This window comes from Rhinopithecus bieti, unplaced genomic scaffold, assembly GCF_001698545.2.
Source record: "Rhinopithecus bieti isolate Rb0 unplaced genomic scaffold, ASM169854v2 scaffold_14826, whole genome shotgun sequence".
Taxonomy (NCBI): Eukaryota; Metazoa; Chordata; class Mammalia; order Primates; family Cercopithecidae; genus Rhinopithecus; species Rhinopithecus bieti.
In genome coordinates this window covers 689,409-707,793 of record NW_016808328.1, presented here as the reverse complement: position 1 = coordinate 707,793, position 18,385 = coordinate 689,409, and the positions used below count along the sequence as shown (strand labels likewise).

The 18,385-nt window shown below is 45.8% G+C and overlaps 1 protein-coding gene across 2 annotated transcripts in view; it reads left to right on the top strand.

Annotated features, from left to right (window-relative positions):
• NCMAP (non-compact myelin associated protein) overlaps positions 1 to 18,385 on the top strand; it is a 52,348-nt gene that overhangs the window by 28,995 nt on the left and 4,968 nt on the right. For both annotated transcript variants that reach the window (XM_017886576.1, XM_017886575.1), the window contains exons 2-3: positions 10,108 to 10,196; positions 16,631 to 16,715. In XM_017886576.1, coding sequence (XP_017742065.1) covers positions 10,115 to 10,196; positions 16,631 to 16,715 — 167 coding nt within the window. In that variant the 5' untranslated portion in view covers positions 10,108 to 10,114. The remainder of the gene's footprint in view (positions 1 to 10,107; positions 10,197 to 16,630; positions 16,716 to 18,385) is intronic.

Below are 18,385 nucleotides of genomic sequence, written 5' to 3'. Positions count from 1 at the left end.
AAGAAGAAGAAGCTTTTGGAAGACACTAGTTCTTGAGTGAAACTATGAACAGTTCCATATAACAGAATCACTGGTTGGAAAAGCCCTTAGAGATGATCTCCAAACTGGGCAATTTTACAGGCAGGAAAACCAAGGTCCAGGGAAGGAAGAAGACTTTCCAGGATCAGGTACCAAGTGAGTGACAAGGGAAATCCCGGTTTTCCGAGTCTCAGGTTATGAATCCACAGCTTGCTCTTCCCCTGTCCAGCCACAGCCTGTGTGCCTCACTGGTCCCATCAGGACTCTCTGGAGGAGATCTCACTGTTTCCTCTGTCTCTGCTGTCAATGGAGATGGAGAGGAAGATCAGGTCCTTCAGAGGTCCTGGTGAACCTCTGCTCAGATCCCCTCCTTGGGACACCAGGCTTCATGGTCTGACTCCCTGACCTCCCTGTTTATACCTGAGTTTGACCAAATGCAGCCCCAAACTTGACCAGACAGAGACCAGGGCATTCAAGCTCCAAAGAGACAAAGAGAGCAGGGAGAACACAGACTGGAGTCAGGGAGAGGTGAAGAGAGGCCGGGAACTGCCATGAGCACTCCAGGCACTCTGTTGAGCAGTTGTGGTATCTCATTTATTCTCACAACCCCACGAGGTAGGGGGTGTTATCCCTGTTTTACAAATGAAAGAGCGGCTCAGTTTATCAAGCTGGTCAGTGATGAGGCAAAGATGAAAATCCAGGTCTACCCAACCCCAAAGTCCTTGCTGGGTCATGAGCCTCTAGCCAATGTGCTGTGTCACAGCACTGTCATTTCAGCCATCCAGGAGGAGCTGAAATGTCTCTCCTGAGGGTCCAAATCAACAAGGTCAAGGCTAACAGGGATCAATGCAAAGTCCTGATTGTCAAAAAGTCATTTGCACAAGTGCAGAATGGAGTCCTGGCGACTGGACAGCAGACCATCATGATATTGTCATCATGCGACTGTCACTGCCGCTCTCTTTCCACTTTGTAGTTTATAAAGCCCCTTCACGGCTGGGCGCGGTGGCTCGCACCTGTAATCCCAGAATTTTGGGAGGCTGAGGTGCGCGGATCACAAGGTCAGGAGTTTGAGACCAGTCTGGCTAAGATGGTGAAACCTCGTCCCTACTAAAAATGCAAAAATTAGCTGGGTGTGGTGGCAGGTGCCTGTATTCCCAGCTACTTGGGAGGCTGAGGCAGAAGAATCACTTGAACCCGGGAGGCGGAGGTTGCAGTGAGCTGAGATAGTCCCACTATACTCCAGTCTGGGAAACAGAGTGAGACTCCATCTCAAAAAAAAAAAAAAAAAAAAAAAACCCCTTCACTTGGTGATCTTGGGGCTTTGGCCATTAACAAGCGTAAGGGTAAGTGTGAAAAGAGTAGGGGCGTCTTTCAGTAGGTGGATAGGAGCAGTGTGCTGTGGCTGCCTATAAGGCCAATGAGCTATTTGTTTTTATCAATCCAGGGCAATATCAATAGATATCGTCTACAGCACTGTGCTGAATATATGACGTTTCATCTTATTTAATTCTCACAACGCTATGGAATTGTGACTATTATAATTCCTATTTCACAGACCAGAAAACCAAGAGGTGAAGAAAGTTGGCCAAGGTCACACAGCTAGTAAAGAGCATAATTCAGGCTCACATGTGATAAGCATCAAGAAAACTGTCATTCTGAACATGTCAGCACCCCTCTGGAGTCATGTGTCCAGTTTTGGGGTCGTTCTTAGGGGAGCCCTTGACACAGAGGAATGAGGAGCCCATGAGGGACACCATCACCCGAAGACTTGTTTGAAGGAGCTGAGAATATTTACCCCAGAGAAGAAAATCATCAGAGAACATACAATTGCTGTTTTCAAGGGCAGAAAGCTCCTCTGCTTAAAAACAGATGGGCTTCACAGGACGTTTACCCACCTGCAGCCAACTACTATCGCCACCTATTGGTGGGAGGTAACATTGATGTGGTGATACCACCTACCCTAACTGCTCTGTTCCAACTGGGAAAGTTTGAATTGAGCCTTTCATACACAAAGGTCAAAGGTGCTTTTCTTTTCTTTTCTTTTCTTTTCTTTTCTTTTCTTTTCTTTTCTTTTCTTCTTTTCTTTTCTCTTCTCTTCTCTTCTCTTCTCTTCTCTTCTCTTCCCTTTGCTTTGCTTTCCTTGTCTTTTCTTTTTTCTTTTCTTTTCTTTTATTTACAGGGTTTCACTCTGTAGCCCAGGCTGGAGTGCAGTGGCGTGATCTTGGCTCACTGCAGCCTCTGCCTCCCAGGCTCAAGCAATCCTCCAGCCTCAGCCTCCCAAGTAGCTGCGACTACAGGTGTACACCACTATGCCCAGCTAATCTTTGTATTTTTGTAGAGAAGAGGTTTCACCATGTTGTCCAGGCTGGTCTCGAATTCCTGGGCTCAAGCAATACACCCACCTCGGCCTCCCAAAATGCTGGGATTATAGATGTAAGCCATCACTCCCCACCACAAAAGTGCTCTTAAACCTGACAGGTTTTCACTTAGAAGAGGTAGCAGATTTACCTTTGTGGGGACATAATTTGCACCAATAAGTAAAAATTACAAGGTGCCAATATGAAGGTCAATTTTCTTTTCTTTTCTTTTTTTTTTTAGGAGTTTAGGAGTGGAGGTTTAATAGGCAAAAGAAAGAGAAACAGAAAGGAAAACAGCTCTGTCTTTAGTGAGAAAGATGGGTCTTCTGAGAGGAAAAGACTCAATTTTCTTTTTCTGTTAATTTTTTGAGATGGTATCTTGCTCTGTCACCCAGGCTGAAGTGCAGTGGCTCGCTCACAGCTCACTACAGCCTCAAACTCCTGGGCTCAGGCGAATCTCCCACCTCAGCCTCCTGAGTGGCTATGATTACAGGTTCACTTCACCACACCTGGACTGAAGGTCAATTTTCTGACCATTAAAACATCCCAATATCTCCAGGAGCTGCTTGGGAGTAGTGAGCCACTTGAGTGGAGGAGATCAAGTCTTGCTAAATCTCCCCTCTCTCAGGAGATTGGGAGAAATCAATCCCAATGTTTTGGTGGGTCGAGGGCTTTCGTGGGTTACCTGCTCTGAGTTACAGGTGGTCGTTTGAGGAGTGGTCTGCCAGGGTGGGTAGTCTCTCTATTGTCTTATCCAGGGAGGAGCTTGTAAGCCAGGCCAGAGGGAGAGGGGGTACCCCTAAGGCAAAGCTTCAGGGGAGATATTTTGGATAGGTGGGGGTCGACAGCATTTATCTTCCAGATTCAGCTCTTAGACTTGGTCAAGAGCTAGTCAGAGAAGGATGGATCCGTGAATAAATGGTTATGACCTGCCATCACTTCCCAAACTCACCTCCCACACAGGCCTTTGTAAACAACCCAAGAAAACAACAGGTCCCTTGTAGATTCCGTAAATGTGATCGAGGCTCTGCTGAAGACAGAGGCTCAGAGTGTGGCCAAGGGCAGGAGTAGTTGGGTAGGAGTCAGGGTGAGGGTCAGGGGCCTGGGGCAAGGGCCCTTGTCTGTCTGCTGAACCCTGGCCTGTGTGGGTTTTTTCATCAAAGCCCCACATTGATCCAGGTGGCCCTGGATGCTGGGCCACCTGTGCCTTGTGGATTTGCTAGGAGGGTTTTTGAAGAAGGAGCTGTGAAATTGGACAGACCCTGGCTTGAATCCTGGCATGGTTTTCATATCAGCCTTGTGAAGTTAAGGCAGTTTCTTCTCTGCTCCGAGCCTCAGATTCCTCATCTGCAGAATGGACAAAGTGCCTGTGCCCTCCTTACTGGATTGGTATGAGGATTAAGTGAGATCTCCATCATAAAGCACCGAGTGCAGTGCCTGACACACAGTGCATTATTATTATTATTAAATTAGCCTCTTTCAGTGAAGACTGGCCTTCCTCTCCCTGTCCTCTCCCTGTTTTCTATGGCCATGGCCCTTAGTCTTAAGGATGTTTGATACTGAAGTGCCCCTGCTGGCCCTCACTTGGTTAACAACTGTACTGGGGCCCCACACATGAAAACACCCACATCCTTGGCCATGGCTATGCTACCACCCTCCCTCCCACCTTCTCTGATGCAGCAGGAACAGAGATGCAATTGAGAGCCCTCAGTTCCAAGATGAGGCCAGATATGCTCTGAGATTCCTCACTGTTCTCTGAGAGAGAAGAGCAACTGGGCCCATCCAAAAGACAGTCTGCACCTGGAACTTGGCACCCAGGAGGTTACCCCTGCAGGACCTGTAGAGGAGCCTGTGTCCTGGTGGCCTTAGGTGGCTGCATTACTGGTCAGTGTGTGTATGTGTGCATGTGTGTGCATCCCTGTATTCCTGCAGTGAACCAGTGTGTGTCAGAGACAGGGTGGGGCAGTAGGAAGGATGCAGATGTTGCCGTTTGCAACACCCAGGTTCACAAACTAGCTCTGTAGCGTCGGGGCTACATAAGCGTGGAGAGTTAGCTTTATGTTTTATTTTATTTTATTTTTTTATTTTATCTTTTATCTTTTATTTTTTTGAGACAGAGTCTCGCTCTGTCACCCAGGCTGGAGTGCAAGGGCGCGATCTCAGCTCACTGCAACCTCTGCCTCCTGGGTTTAAGCGATTCTCCTGCCTTAGCCTCCCTTAAGAGTAGCTGGGATTACAGGCACCTGCCATCACGCCCAACTAATTTTCCATGTTGGCCAGGCTGGTGTCAAACTCCTGACTTCAAGTGATCTGCCCACCTCGGACTCCCAAAGTGCTGGGATTACAGGTGTGAGCCACTGCACCTGGCCGAGAGTTAGCTTTATATGATCAAGTCTCAGGGTCTTCATTTGAGAGAAGGGGAAAGGAAAACTTATCTGACATGGCATTTTGCTAGTTAAATAAGGGCGTGGACAGAAGCTATCTGGCGCAAGGTCTTGGCACATGGCAAACACTCAGATGGCAGCTCTGTCATTTCTGTGCATGTTGGTTTCACGGTGAATATGTCCATGGGTCTGGGTTGGCCAATGATTGTTCCATGTCTGTCTCACTGAGCAAACCTTGATCCACAGCCATCTATCTGCATCTCTTTTCTGTTTTTAAAGGGAATTGTATGAAAGCCTCACTGGTGAGTCTTCTTAGCTTGATATTGGTGAGGCTAGAAGGAGAAAGGTTAGGGAAATATGTAATAATACCCTTCACAGGCTGAGGCAGGGCCAGCATCTCTCCTTAGAGTAGAGGTGGGCAGTGCTGGGTGGGAAAGGCTTTCATTCCAAATTCTCATATTTGTCTGTGCTTTATAAAATTTTATTTTATTTATTTAGTTTTAGAGACAAGGTCTTGCTCTGTCACCCAGGCTGGAATGCAATGGTGCCATCACGGCTCATTGCAGTCTCAAACTCCTGGGCTCAACTGATCCTCCCTCCTCAGCCTCCCAAGTAGTGGGGACTACAGGCACACACCACCACCAGGCTGGCTAATTTGTGCTTATTTTGACAGAAAGAATGTCTCCTTGTTTTCAGCTCCAGATCCCCCTGTCTCTAAGTTAGTTCAGCAAATATTTACTAATATTCACTGTAATACTTACAGCTACCATTTAGTGAGCATTTAAAAACCCTTTCCATACCCCACTGCTCACTCTCGGCTCCCTTAGGGAAAGGGAGAGGCAGTTCGTTTTATGGGTGAGCAAATGAAGCTGGGAGAAATTCAATTACTCATTCCAGCCCTTGCACGGCGAAGGAGAGAAGACCCAGACACTTTATCTGAGGAAGGTAGAAGGATATGAGAAAGAACAAGAAGTAGTCTCTATCCTCAAGGACCTGACAATGAAATGCAGTATTAATGGCAGACAAAGCAGTGGACACATGCCCCGGTGGTGTTTCTTTGCAGGGTGCTGCTGTGGGAGGGTAGGGGACAGAATCGCTATTTCTGTCTGAGTGGGAGTCTTCCTTGGGGGGTGACTGGGGACTGGGCTGTGTGTGTGTTTTTTTTTTTTTTTGAGATGGAGTCTTGCTCTGTTGCCCAGGCTGGAGTGCAGTGGCGCGATCTTGGCTCACTACAACCTCCACCTCCTGGGTTTAAGCGATTCTCCTGCCTCAGCCTCCCAAGTAGCTGGGACCATAGACGTGTGCCACCATAAGCGGCTAGTTTTTGTATTTTTAGTAGAGATGCAGTTTCACCATGTTGGCCAGGGTGGCCTCGATCTTCTGACCTCAAGTAATCCGCCCACCTCAGCCTCTCAAAGTGCTGGGATTACAGGCGTGAGTCACCATGTCTGGCCTGGGCTGTGTCTTCAAGGCTATATTCTTTTTCTTGGGGAGCAATAGAGCATGGCCAGCCTGAGCCTGTTTCAGGTGTTGGGAGACAGGAAGCCCAGGCAGCGAGACAGAGTGGCAGGAGTGGGGAGGTCAAGCAGAGTCACATGGGGTTCCTGGTGGGAGCCTGAGTCTGGGAGTCCGGAGGGTCTGGTCTTTGGAAGGAGGGGTAGATAAGAGCTAGGGAGTGGTAGGAAGGGCCCCGGATTAAGGGAGCGCAGATAAGGTAGAGGCAGAGCCCACCCTATAGATTAACAGGGCCAGGCCACAGAGACCATTCTGACCCTGTGAAGCCCCCGGGGCAGGCCACTGCCACCAGAGCCCCGAGCTGGGGTGCAGATGGCCCGACCCTAGTGTGTGTGTTTCAAGGGGGGTGCTGACCCCTGCTTCCATCAGAGGTGGGAGAGCAGGAAAGCTGCAGCCCATAGATAAGGACTCTGTGGAGAGATCTTGGGTAAGGACTGGGGAGGCCAATGCCTGGGGCAGCCAGCCCAGAGGCAGCAAAAACCAAGTATGATGGGGGAAGAGGCAGTGCCGTGTTGTCACAGCAGTTTGGCAGAGGGTGGTGTGAGTAGCTGAGATGTTAAAAACTGAGGGTAGAACCAGCCAGCGAAGGGCTTTCACTACCAGATATTGAAGTGTTGACAGGGGGAATGATTGTTTTCTGAGCCCCAGAATCATACGATCAAACCTGTAGTCTGTCGTGCTCACTAGAACGTGAGCTTCCCAAGCCAAGGAGTTCGTCTAGTACTCACTGTGTATTCCCAGCACTGAGCACAGCATCAGTCACTTAGTAGGTGCCAGGTTGATATTTAATAGATGTGTTTCATAGATATGTACAGCCACAATATATGCAATGTTTATGGATATATCTATGTTATGTAGTAAGCATTTTAAAACTTTGATGAGAATACACACTAAAGATCAAGGGAGTGGTTACTTTGGGGAAGAGAGGAAATAGGATTGAGATAGAATACAAAAGGGATTTCAGCTATGTCTGATTTTTTTTCTTATAAAGAAGAACTGGGACCAGGCGCGGTGGCTCACGCCTGTAATCCCAACACTTTGGGAGGCCGAGGTGGGTGGATCACTTGAGGTCAGGAGTTTGAGACCAGCCTGGCCAACATGGTGAAACCCCGTACTACTAAAAATACAAAACAGCTGGATGTGGTGGTGGGCGCTTGTAATCCCAGCTATTCGGGAGACTGAGGCAGGAGAATCACTTGAACCCAGGAGACAGAAGTTACAGTGAGCCGAGATTGTGCCACTGCACTTCAGCCTGGGTGACAGAGTGAAATTCTGCCTCAAAAAAAAAAAAAAAAAAAAGAAGAAGAAGAAGAACTGGGCTGGGCATGGGGGATCATGCTTGTAATCCCAGCACTTTGGGAGACCAAGGCGGGAGGATCGCTTTGCGTCCAGGAGTTTGAGACCAGCCTGGGCAACATAATGACACCTAGCTTCTACAAAAAAAAAAAGTTTTTTTAATTAGCCAGGCATGGTGGTGAATGCCTGTAGTCCCAGCTACTCAGGAGGCTGAGGTGGGAGGATAACTTGAGCCTGGGAGTTTGAGGCTGCAGTGAGCTATGATCACATCACTGCACTCCAGCGGGGGCAGCAGATTAAGACTCCGTCTCAGATAAATAAATAAATAAATAGAAAAACTGAAAAAAACATGACTGTAAACATCTGTTAAATGTGAGTGGTCAGTACATGGGCTCCTATAATATTTGTCTTCATAATTTAAAAAACATTTCTTACTTTTAAAAAGAAAATAAATTTATGCACCATTTTAAAAGTGTCCAGAATATCTCTTTCTCCAGTAGATGGCTGTGTTGAGGCCTATGGTTTCTTAAGATTACAAACAAGCCTAGGCAATTCTCTTGAGGTAGACGCTGCGGGAGGTAGACGCTGCGTGATTGTCAGCAGCTGGAGTAAAAATGCCACTCTAAAATAATGAAGTTGGTTTGCTTCCTTATATTCTTGATGCCTATAGTTCAGAGTGATTATTTATTTATTTTTATTTTTATTTTGAGACAGAGTCACTCTGTCGCCCAGGCTGGAGTGCAGTGGTGCAATCTCTGCTCACTGCAAACTCCGCCTCCCACGTTCAAGTGATCCTCCTGCCTCAGCCTCCCGAGTAGCTGGGATTACAGGCACCCACCAACATGCCTGGCTAATTTTTGTATTTTTAGTAGAGATGGAGTTTCACCATGTTGACCAGGATGGTCTCAAACTCCTGACCTCAGGTTATCTTCCCACCTCAGCCTCCCAAAGTGCTGAGATTACTGGCATGAGCCACCATGCCAGGCCCAGAGTGATTATTTATAATATCATTGTGCTTAGATTATGGTTCTTGGTGGAGGATCTCAACACTTCTTTCCAGTGGTGACATCATACTAACTGTAAATCCTGGCTCACCCCTCAAATGTAACATTGTAGCCTTGTGCATTTTGATTCTTAGTGGCCCCAGGGTAAAAAAAATACACTGTACAGTCAGAGAGTGAGTCCAAGCTCCACCTCCTACTTGTATGACCGGTTGATTCACTCAACCACCTTGAGTCCCAGCTTGCTCAATAGGAGGGGTAGATGACGGCTACTTCTCAGTGACTGAGGGGATTAAATCAGATAATATAGTGTGTGAAGTCTCCTGAGACAGAGCCTGGTACATGGTAGATTCCCAAACTGCATTAACTGTCTTCTGATTGAAGGCTTTGTACGACCCAGCCTTTGTTCTCTCCCCTTACGCCCCAACCATGCCCATTTTTCAAGGCATATTCGACTGTATCTCTCCCATGAAATTGTTCCTCACAGCCCAATGGCTCATGTCACTGACTGCTTGATAATCATAGTTCAAAATTAGCCAGGCGTGGTGGCACATGCCTGTCGTCCCAGCTACTCAGGAAGCTGAGGTGGGAAGATCACCTGAGCCCAGGGAGGTCGAGGCTGCAGAGAGCTGTGATTGCACCACTGCGCTCCAGCCTGGGTGACAGAGCAAGACCTTGTCTCAAAAAAAATTTGTTTAAATCATAGTTAATTTTTCATCCATTTGTTTATTTATTTTTGCCTCCTCAGATAGTAAAGCCTTTAAAAGTAGGAATGCGGACCGGGCATGGTGGCTCACACCTGTAATCCCAGCACTTTGGGAGGCTGAGGCGGGCGGATAACGAGGTCAGAAGATTGAGACCATTCTGGCTAACATGGTGAAACCCCGTCTCTACTAAAAATACAAAAAAAAACTAGCTGGGCGTGGTGGCGGGCGCCTGTAGTTCCAGCTACTCGGGAGGCTGAGGCAGGAGAATGGCGTCAACCCGGGAGGAGGAGCTTGCAGTAAGCCGAGATGGTGCCACTGCACTCCAGCCTGGGCAACAGAGCCAGATTCCGTCTCAGGAAAAAAAAAAAAAAAAAAAAAAAAAGTAGGAATGCCAGTTCAAGTGTCATTGCAGTCATTGGAGAAAAGCCCACTGGAGTGGAAGATTGACATCTTGGGTTAAACTCTGTTAGGTTAACTTGGGACTCCAGGTAGCTTTGGGGACTTTGGTTTCACCAGTAAAATGGCAACAGTAACTCACCTCACATAGTTTCAAGAGATTGATCCAGATGTTTGAAGGAGCTGAGTAAATATTGTTGAATAAATTTAAACCGTTTTGAAAAACAAAGTTCCTTACAAATGTCAGGTATTAGTATTAAATTCCTCCCCATACCACGGTATCTAATAATGGGTTTTGTATTTACTTGCTGCCAAGAGAAACTACATGCTTGAATATTCTACAGTCATCCAGATAAAGACCAAAAGAGGCATCAAGTAGCAATAATAAGGATTTATCTAATTTTAAACAACATTTCTTCTTCTTTTTCATCAGGATCGAGATGACCACAGCCACCCCTCTGGGGGATACCACCTTCTTCTCATTGAATATGACCACCAGGGGAGAAGACTTCCTGTATAAGAGTAAGGTCAACTTGGCTTGGAGGCTTGGGGAGGGATGGCCGGTCATGGTCACAGTGCAGAGGTTAAGAGTGTGGGCTCCGGACGTGGAATGCCTGGGTCTCAGGCCCAGTTCTGCCACCAGCCAACTGCAGCATTAATGGCAGACAAAGCAACGGACACATGCCTCAGTGGTGTTTCTTTGCAGGGCACTGCTGTGGAAGGGTGGGGGACAGAATGGCTATTTCTGTCTGAAATAGCAAGTGGGAGTCTTCCTGTGGGGACAACTGGGGACTGGACTGTGTCTCTTTTTTTTTTTTTTTTTTTGAGACAGAGCACATGACTTTACTGCTCTGTGCCTCCTTTTCCTCATCTATACAATGGGGATATTAAAGAAGCTACCACGTAAGGCAGTTGTGATGACTAAAGGAGATAATCCAGGTCGACAGTTTGGCACAGCCTCTGGTACATACTAAAGTACCTAATGATGATGATTATTGTTATTACTACTGGCTGGGTGTGGTGGCTCACACCTGTAATCCCAGCACTTTGGGAGGCTGAGGCAGGTGGATTACTTGAGGTCAGGAGTTCGAGACCAGCGTGGCCAACATAGTGAAACCCTATCTGTACTAAAAATACAAAGATTAGCTGGGCATGGTGGTGTGCACCTGTTACTCAGGAGGCTGAGGCAGGAGAATCAACTGAACCTGGGAAGCAGAGATTGCAGTGAGCCGAGATCGTGCCACTGCACTCCAGCCTGGGCAACAGAGTGAGTCTCCCAAACAAACAAAAAAATATTACTACTACTACAATTGCTATTGTTTTCGTTAAAAAGTCTTGGGACCTAGAAGGCACTGAAATTTGAATCTCTTGTAAAATGGCTCTACCTGGGTCACCTTAAAATGTAGCCACTGCTGGGCATGGTGGCTCATGTCTGTAATTCCAGCAATTTGGGAGGCCAAGGCAGGCAGATTGCTTGAGCCTGGTAATTCAAGACCAGCCTGGGCAACATGGGGAGGCCCCATATCTACAACAAATATCAAAATTAGCCAGGCATGGTGGTGGTGCTCCTGGAGTCCCAGCTACACGGGGGGTGCTGAGGCAGGAGGATTGCTTGAGCCTGGGAGGTTGAGGCTGCGGTGAGCTGAGATTGTGCCACTACATTCCAGCCGGGGTAACAGAGCGATAACTTGTCTCCAAACAAACAAACAAAATTCCCAAGTAGCTATTTTTATACTATTTTGCAAGGCAAAAAAACATCCCATCAACTGATGAAAGAGTAAATGAATGTAGGTGGGAAGAATGAGTTCTGGGGAGGCATTTGCCGTGAACAAGTGGTCACCGGAAGGAAAAACTTCAGGATGACTCTTCAGAAAATCAACTGATTGTATAAGGAGACACTTGGGTGTGTGTCAGCCATTTCAGCTGGCTACACATATAACCCTGGGCATGGGACAGACTTCCCTTCACACAGGGAAAGTGTTTCACTGTGATAAACAGCTTCAGGCTGTGGTTCTGGCAGGTGGCTGGATTAATGGCAGGATGTGTCTCTTCCTTGAAGACTCAGAAGGGGTTGCTCCCAGGACGGGGTCCCATGGGCTATCCTGCTCCTTGCTGGGTGGGCAGACCTACAGAGGCCTGAGGAGGTATGTCTCCAAACAGTTTTGAGGGAAATGCAGGGTAGACAGAATCACTATCAGGAAGATGAGAGTAATTCTGTTTTTATTGAACTGAAAGTAGTGGTTCTTGGCTGGGTGCAGTGACTCACGCCTATAATCCCAGCACTTTGGGAGGCCAAAGTGGGCAGATCACCTGAGGTTCGGAGTTTGAGACTGGCCAGCATGGTAAAACCCCATCTCTACTACTAAAAATACAAAAATTAACTGGGTGTGGTGGTGCACACCTGTAGTCCTAGCTACCTGGGAGGTTGAGGCACGAGAATTGTAAAACTTTTTGTTCTGTTAGCTGATGCATGTAGCCCCCATCACGTTTCCCACGCTTGCTCGATTCATCACGACCCTTTCATGTGAACCCCTTAAAGTTGTAAGCCTTTAAAAAGGCCAAGAATTTCTTTTTCAGGGAACTCGGCTCTTAAGATGCGAATCTGCCGACGCTCCCAGCTGAATAAACCACTTCCTTCTTTAATCCAGTGTCTGAGGAGTTTTGTCTGTGGCTCGTCCTGCTACACTTATACTAAAATGGTATCCATTGTTTGTTTAAAATTCTGATTTTATCTGGCAACCCTACCACCAAGGGCCATTTGGCATTGTCTGGAGATATCTTGGTTGTCACGGCTTGGTGGGGTTGGGGGGAACTTGGGGGAATTGCAAGTGGCATCTAGTAGATAGAGGCAAGAGATAAGATTAAACATCTTGCAACGCACAGGACAGCCTCCCCAACAAAGAATTAGCCAGCTGAGGTTGCAAAACTCAGAACTAAAGTCTCCCCAAGAAGGAAAATAAGCTAAGTTGCCCCATGATGCATTTCCTGCCCTCTCTGTTTCTTCCCTTCCAGCGTTTCTTCCTATGAATATTTGCACATGGTTGTTTGCTTTTTAACTTTTTATAAAGGCATTACTTACATTCAAAATGTGCATAAATCATAAGTGCCCAGCTGGGTGAATTGTCACAAAGTGAGCATACCTGTGCAACCAGACCCCAAATCAAAAAGCAGAGCCACCACCAGTATCCCAGAGGTCATGGTTCCCCTTCTAATCACCATCCTCCACCCACCCAAGGGGACCTGCTAGTCTGACTTTTATCACCATAGATTAGTTCTGCTTGGTTTTGAACTTTATATAAATGGCCTATAGATATACCATATACACTCCTTCATATCTGGCTTCTTTTGCTCTACATTATGCTTGTATTCACATATTAATGGTTGTAACATATGCTATATAAATACATATTGGGTTGATGTATGTAATCTCTTCTATTTTCTTTTCTTTTTTTTTTTTTCTTTATTTTTTGAGACAGAGTCTCACTCTGTCACCGAGGCTGAAGTACAGAGGTGCCATCTTGGCTCACTGCCTCACTGCAACCTCTGCTTCCTGGGCTCAAGCGATTCTCGTGCCTCAGCCTCCCGAGTAGCTGGGATTACAGGCGTATATCACCATGCCCAGCTAATTTTTGTATTTTTAGTAGAGATGGGGTTTTGCCGTGTTGGCCAGGCTGGTCTAGAACTCCTGACTTCAGGTGATCTGCCTTCCTCAGCCTCCCAAAGTGCTGAAATTACAGGTGTGAGCAACTGCACGGGGCCTATTTTCTATACTTAACATCATCATAAGTGATCCCAGGTTACCATAGTCTTCATAATCCTCATTTAAATGATTGTATATAACCAGGAGTGGTGGCTTACACTTTAATCCTAACACCTTGGGACTCTGAGGCAGAAAGATTGCTTGAGGCCAGGAGTTCGAGACCAACCTAGGCAACATAGCAGGACCCTATCTTTACAAAAATTGTTTTAAAAATTAGCTTGCATGGGGCACGTACCCATGGTCCCAGCTACTCAGGTGGCTGAAAAGGGAAGATCACTTGAGCCTGGGAGTTCAAGGCTGTAGTGAGCTATGATTGTGCCATTGTACTTTAGCCTGGATGACAGAGCAAGACCCCACCTCTAATAATAAATAAATGGTGGTATAATATTTTATTCTATAGGTTGCCATACCATTTAACCATTCTCATATTTAGAATATGGATATTGTCATAATAAACATCTTCATGCATACAACATTTTCTGTATTTAGGATTATTCCCATAAGATAAATTCTCCAGAGTCAAATAGATTGCTTTAAAGTATAAACATGCTTATGGTTCTTGATATTTTCTTTTTTTTTCTTTTGAGGTGGAGTTTTGCTCTTGTCCCCCAGGCTGGAATGCAATGGTGCAATCTTGGCTCACTGCAACCTCTGTCTCCTGGGTTCAAGTGATTCTCCTGCCTAAGCCTCCCAAGTAGCTGAAATTATAGACACCTGACACCAGGCCTGACTAATTTTTGTATTTTTAGTAGAGACAGGGTTTCTCCATATTAGCCAGGCTGGTCTTGAACTCCTGACCTCAGGTGGTCCGCCTGCCTTGGCCTCCCAGAGTGCTGTGATTACAGGCGTCAGCCACCACACCCAGCGGTTCTTGATATTTTCAGTATCAATTCCGACAAGGATGTTGATCTTGAAACTGAAATTGGAGGCCAGGTGTGGTGGCTCACACCTATAATTCCAGCACTTTGTGAGGCCGAGACAGGTGGATCACTTGAGGTCAGGAGTTCAAGATCAGCCTGGCCAACATAGTGAAACCCCATCTCTACTAAAAATGCTAAGATTAACCAGGTGTAATGACAGGTGCCTGTAATCCCAGCTACTCAGGAGGCTGAGGCAGGAGAATTGATTGAACCCGGGAGGCAGAGGATGCAGTGAGCTGAGATTGCGCCACTGAACTCTCCAGCCTGGGCAACAAGAGTGAAACTCCCTCTCAAAAAAAAACAAACAAACAAAAAAAAAAACAAGAAAGAAACTAAACTTGAAGTGTGACATTGGAACTGGGAACTAATATTGAAATTAGAGTCTAAGACATTAAGCTATAAGAACATCATCACAGCCTTGTTTTTAATAGTGAAAAACTGAAAACAACCTAAGTATTCTCAATAGAGAATTGGTGAACAGATTGTGGCACACCAAAAAAATGGAGTACTATGCAGCCATGGAAAGTCATGAAGAAAAATATATAATTAAACAGAAAGATGATTATGATTTAAAACATATATAACATATAACATATAACATATAAACATATATAACATATAACATATAAAACAGTGTGTGAACCATGGTTCCTTTTTTTGTTTGTTTTTGAGATGGAGTCTTGCTCTGTCACTCAGGCTGGAGTTCAGTGGCGTGATCTTGGCTCACTGAAACCTCTGCCTCCTGGGTTCAAGCAATTCTCCTACCTCAGCCTCCTGAGTAGCTGGGATTACAGGTGCATGCAACCACACCCAGCTAATTTTTGTATTTTTAGGAGAGACAGGGTTTCACCATGTTGGTCAGGCTAGTCTCAAACTCCTGACCTTGTGATCTGCCCTCCTTGGCCTCCCAAAGAGCTGGGATTACAGGTGTGAGCCACTGCGCCTGGCCATGGTTCCATTTTTACCAAGTACATATTTTTCCATATTTAGAAATATTTCCTTTAAGACAGATATTCAATCGTATAAGTATTAAATTATTTTAAAACTATAACGGATATTTTAAAAAAAATTTATAGAAATGGAGTCTTGCCATCTTGCCCAGGCTGGTCTGGAATTCCTGGGATCAAGTGATCCTTACCCCCCAGCCTCACAAAGTACTGGGATTACAGATGTGAACCACTGCACCTAGCCAGATATTTATTTATGTATTTGTTTTTATTTTTTGAGATAGAGTCTTGCTCTGTCACCCAGTCTGGAGTGTGGTGTGGCACAGTCTTGGCTCACTGCAGCCTCAAACTCCCAGGCTCAAGAGATCCTCCCTCCTCAGCCTCCCAAGTAGCTGGTACTACAGGTGCATGCCACCACACCTGGCTAATTTTTTATTTCTAGAAACAGGATCTTGCTATGTTGCCCAGGCTAGTCTTGAACTCCTGGGCTCAAGTGATCCTCCCACCCCATCCTCTCAAAGTACTGGAATTGCAGGGATGAGCCACTGTGCCTGACTGATAGATATTTACTATGCATCAACATGATCACATACAGACAATCAGCAGTTGTTGGGCCAATGAGTTCTTCAATGACCTCCCGCCCTCTTTTGCACATATTTATATTTTCAAAATTATTTTCTACAAAAATCACATGCTACTTTTGCATTATCAAAAAGAGGGGAGGGCCGGGCGTGGTGGCTCATGCCTGTAATCCCAGCACTTTGGGAGGCCGAGGCGGGTGGATCGAGGTCAGGAGATCGAGACCATCCTGGCTAACATGGTGAAACCCTGTCTCTACTAAAAATACAAAAAATTTAGCCGGGTGTGGTGGCGGGCGCCTGTAGTCCCAGCTACTTGGGAGGCTGAGGCAGGAGAATGGCGTGAACCCGGAAGGCGTGCAGTGAGCCAAGACTGCACCACAGCAGGCCACAGAGTGAGACTCCTTCTCAAAAAAAAAAAAAAAAAAAAAAAAAAGAGGGGAGGGATGTTGCTTGTTTGTTTCCCAGAAGTTTGAGGTTGTGCCGGAGCTGATAAGAACCAGGACTTGGCCTAAGGCAGAGTTTTGGCAGACGATGTACTGAGGACGGGGTCCTTCAAGCGCAGCTCGGGGCAGGGGTGCACAGCCACTCCAGATGTGACCGTCCTGGGCTCAACTGGGAGTGTCCCAGGACGTTGCCCTCTCTCCTGCTTCCCTTGACCCAGTGAGGATGTGAGGTGCCACAGCAGGGCGTCCTCCCAGTCTGCGTTCAGTTTGCACGTTCACGGTCTCTGCTTCTCTCCTTTCTGTAGGTTCTGGAGCCATTGTTGCTGCCGTTGTGGTCGCCGTCATCATCATCTTCACTGTGGTTCTGATCCTGCTGAAGAGGTACAACAGGTACGGATGCCCTGGGCTTTAGAACTTCCTGGCCCCTTCAGCGACTCCAGAATACATGGGAGATGATACGTGGGTGCCCATCGTGTGCCTGGCAGTAGCCCTGAGCCTTTAGTAAATGGTTTAACCCTTGGGGGCCCTTTTTGAGTCTGTTCTGTGGAAGGAATTTCAAAGTGACTATTTTTGTACTTGGAGAAGTATTTTTTAAATGTAATAATGATAATGACAATGATAATGGTCTTGAGCACTGTGGTAAACATTTGTTTGTAATTTACAGATAATAGAGGAATGTTCAGACCTCTTCTCTCAGAGATCCCTCTGCTGGGTTGGATGAGCTGGCCACATAAGTATTTGAGATGACAAATATTGGAAGCATGTACCCTGACTCTGCTTTCTAGAGACATATAAGGGGAAATAAAAGAATATAATTTGATCACACGAAAAATAGATTTTATAACTTATCACCTTATGTGTAATTACCTTCAGTCGCAACCTTGATAGAAGGTAATTATTTTCAGGGAAGAAATCAAAATTTAAAAACTATAAACAAAACATATTATAGAAGACCTAGAAGCCATTTCTTTACAAAGATATCATGGCCAGGTGTGGTAGTGTGATAATCCCAGCTACTCAGAAGACTGAGGCAGGAGGATGGCTTGAGTCCAGGAGTTTGAGTCCAGCCTGGGCAACACAGCAAGACCCTGTCTATAAAAATATATTTGCATATATATACACACACATATATATGTATTAGAAGTGCACGGATTAATAAGGAAAGCTGTTTACAATATATTATCAAAGTTTACAAAACAATATATACATGGTAATCACGATCATACACATAGGTTACCCATACACATATCCAAGGGAGAGCAACACAGCAAGGTCTTAACAACTGGTACATCTTCATGATGACATTGTTAGTTTTTGCTGGGAAGGGGATGTTCCTAAGTTTTGAGGAATAGTAAACACGCATTGTTTTTATAAGAATATGAATATTATTTATAAAGGTAGCTGCTAGGTGTGGTGGCTCTGCCTGTAACCCCAGCTAGTCAGGAGGCTGAGGCAGGAGGATCACTTGAGCCCCAGAGTTTGAGACCAGCTTGGGCAACATAGCAAGACCCTGTCTCTGGAAAAAAAAAAAAAAAGTTTTTAAAATAAAGGTAGCTAGGCCGGGCATGGTGGCTCACACCTGTAATCCCAGCACTTTGGGAGGCTGAGGCGGGAGGATCACGAGGTCAGGAGTTTGAGACCAGCCTGGTCAACATAGTGAAACCCCATCTCTACTAAAAATACAACAAATTAGCTGGGCATGGTGGCGGGTGCCTGTAATCTCAGCTACTTGGGAGGCTGAGGCAGGAGAATCGCTTGAACCCGGAAGATGGAGGTTGCAGTGAGCTGAGATCACACCACTGAACTCTAGTCCAGATGACAGTGTGAGACTCCATCTCAAAAAATTAAATAAATAATAAATAAATAAATAAATAAACAAATAAATAAAATAAAGGAATGGAAAGAGATAATGAGGCAGAAGCAATATTTTTAAAAAATAATGACAGAATACTTTTTAAATTATGAATAACAATAGTTCACAGATTTAAGAAGCCTCATGAACCCCAAGCAGGACAAATAAAAATAATAGTATACCTAGACACATTACGGTAAAATTGCAG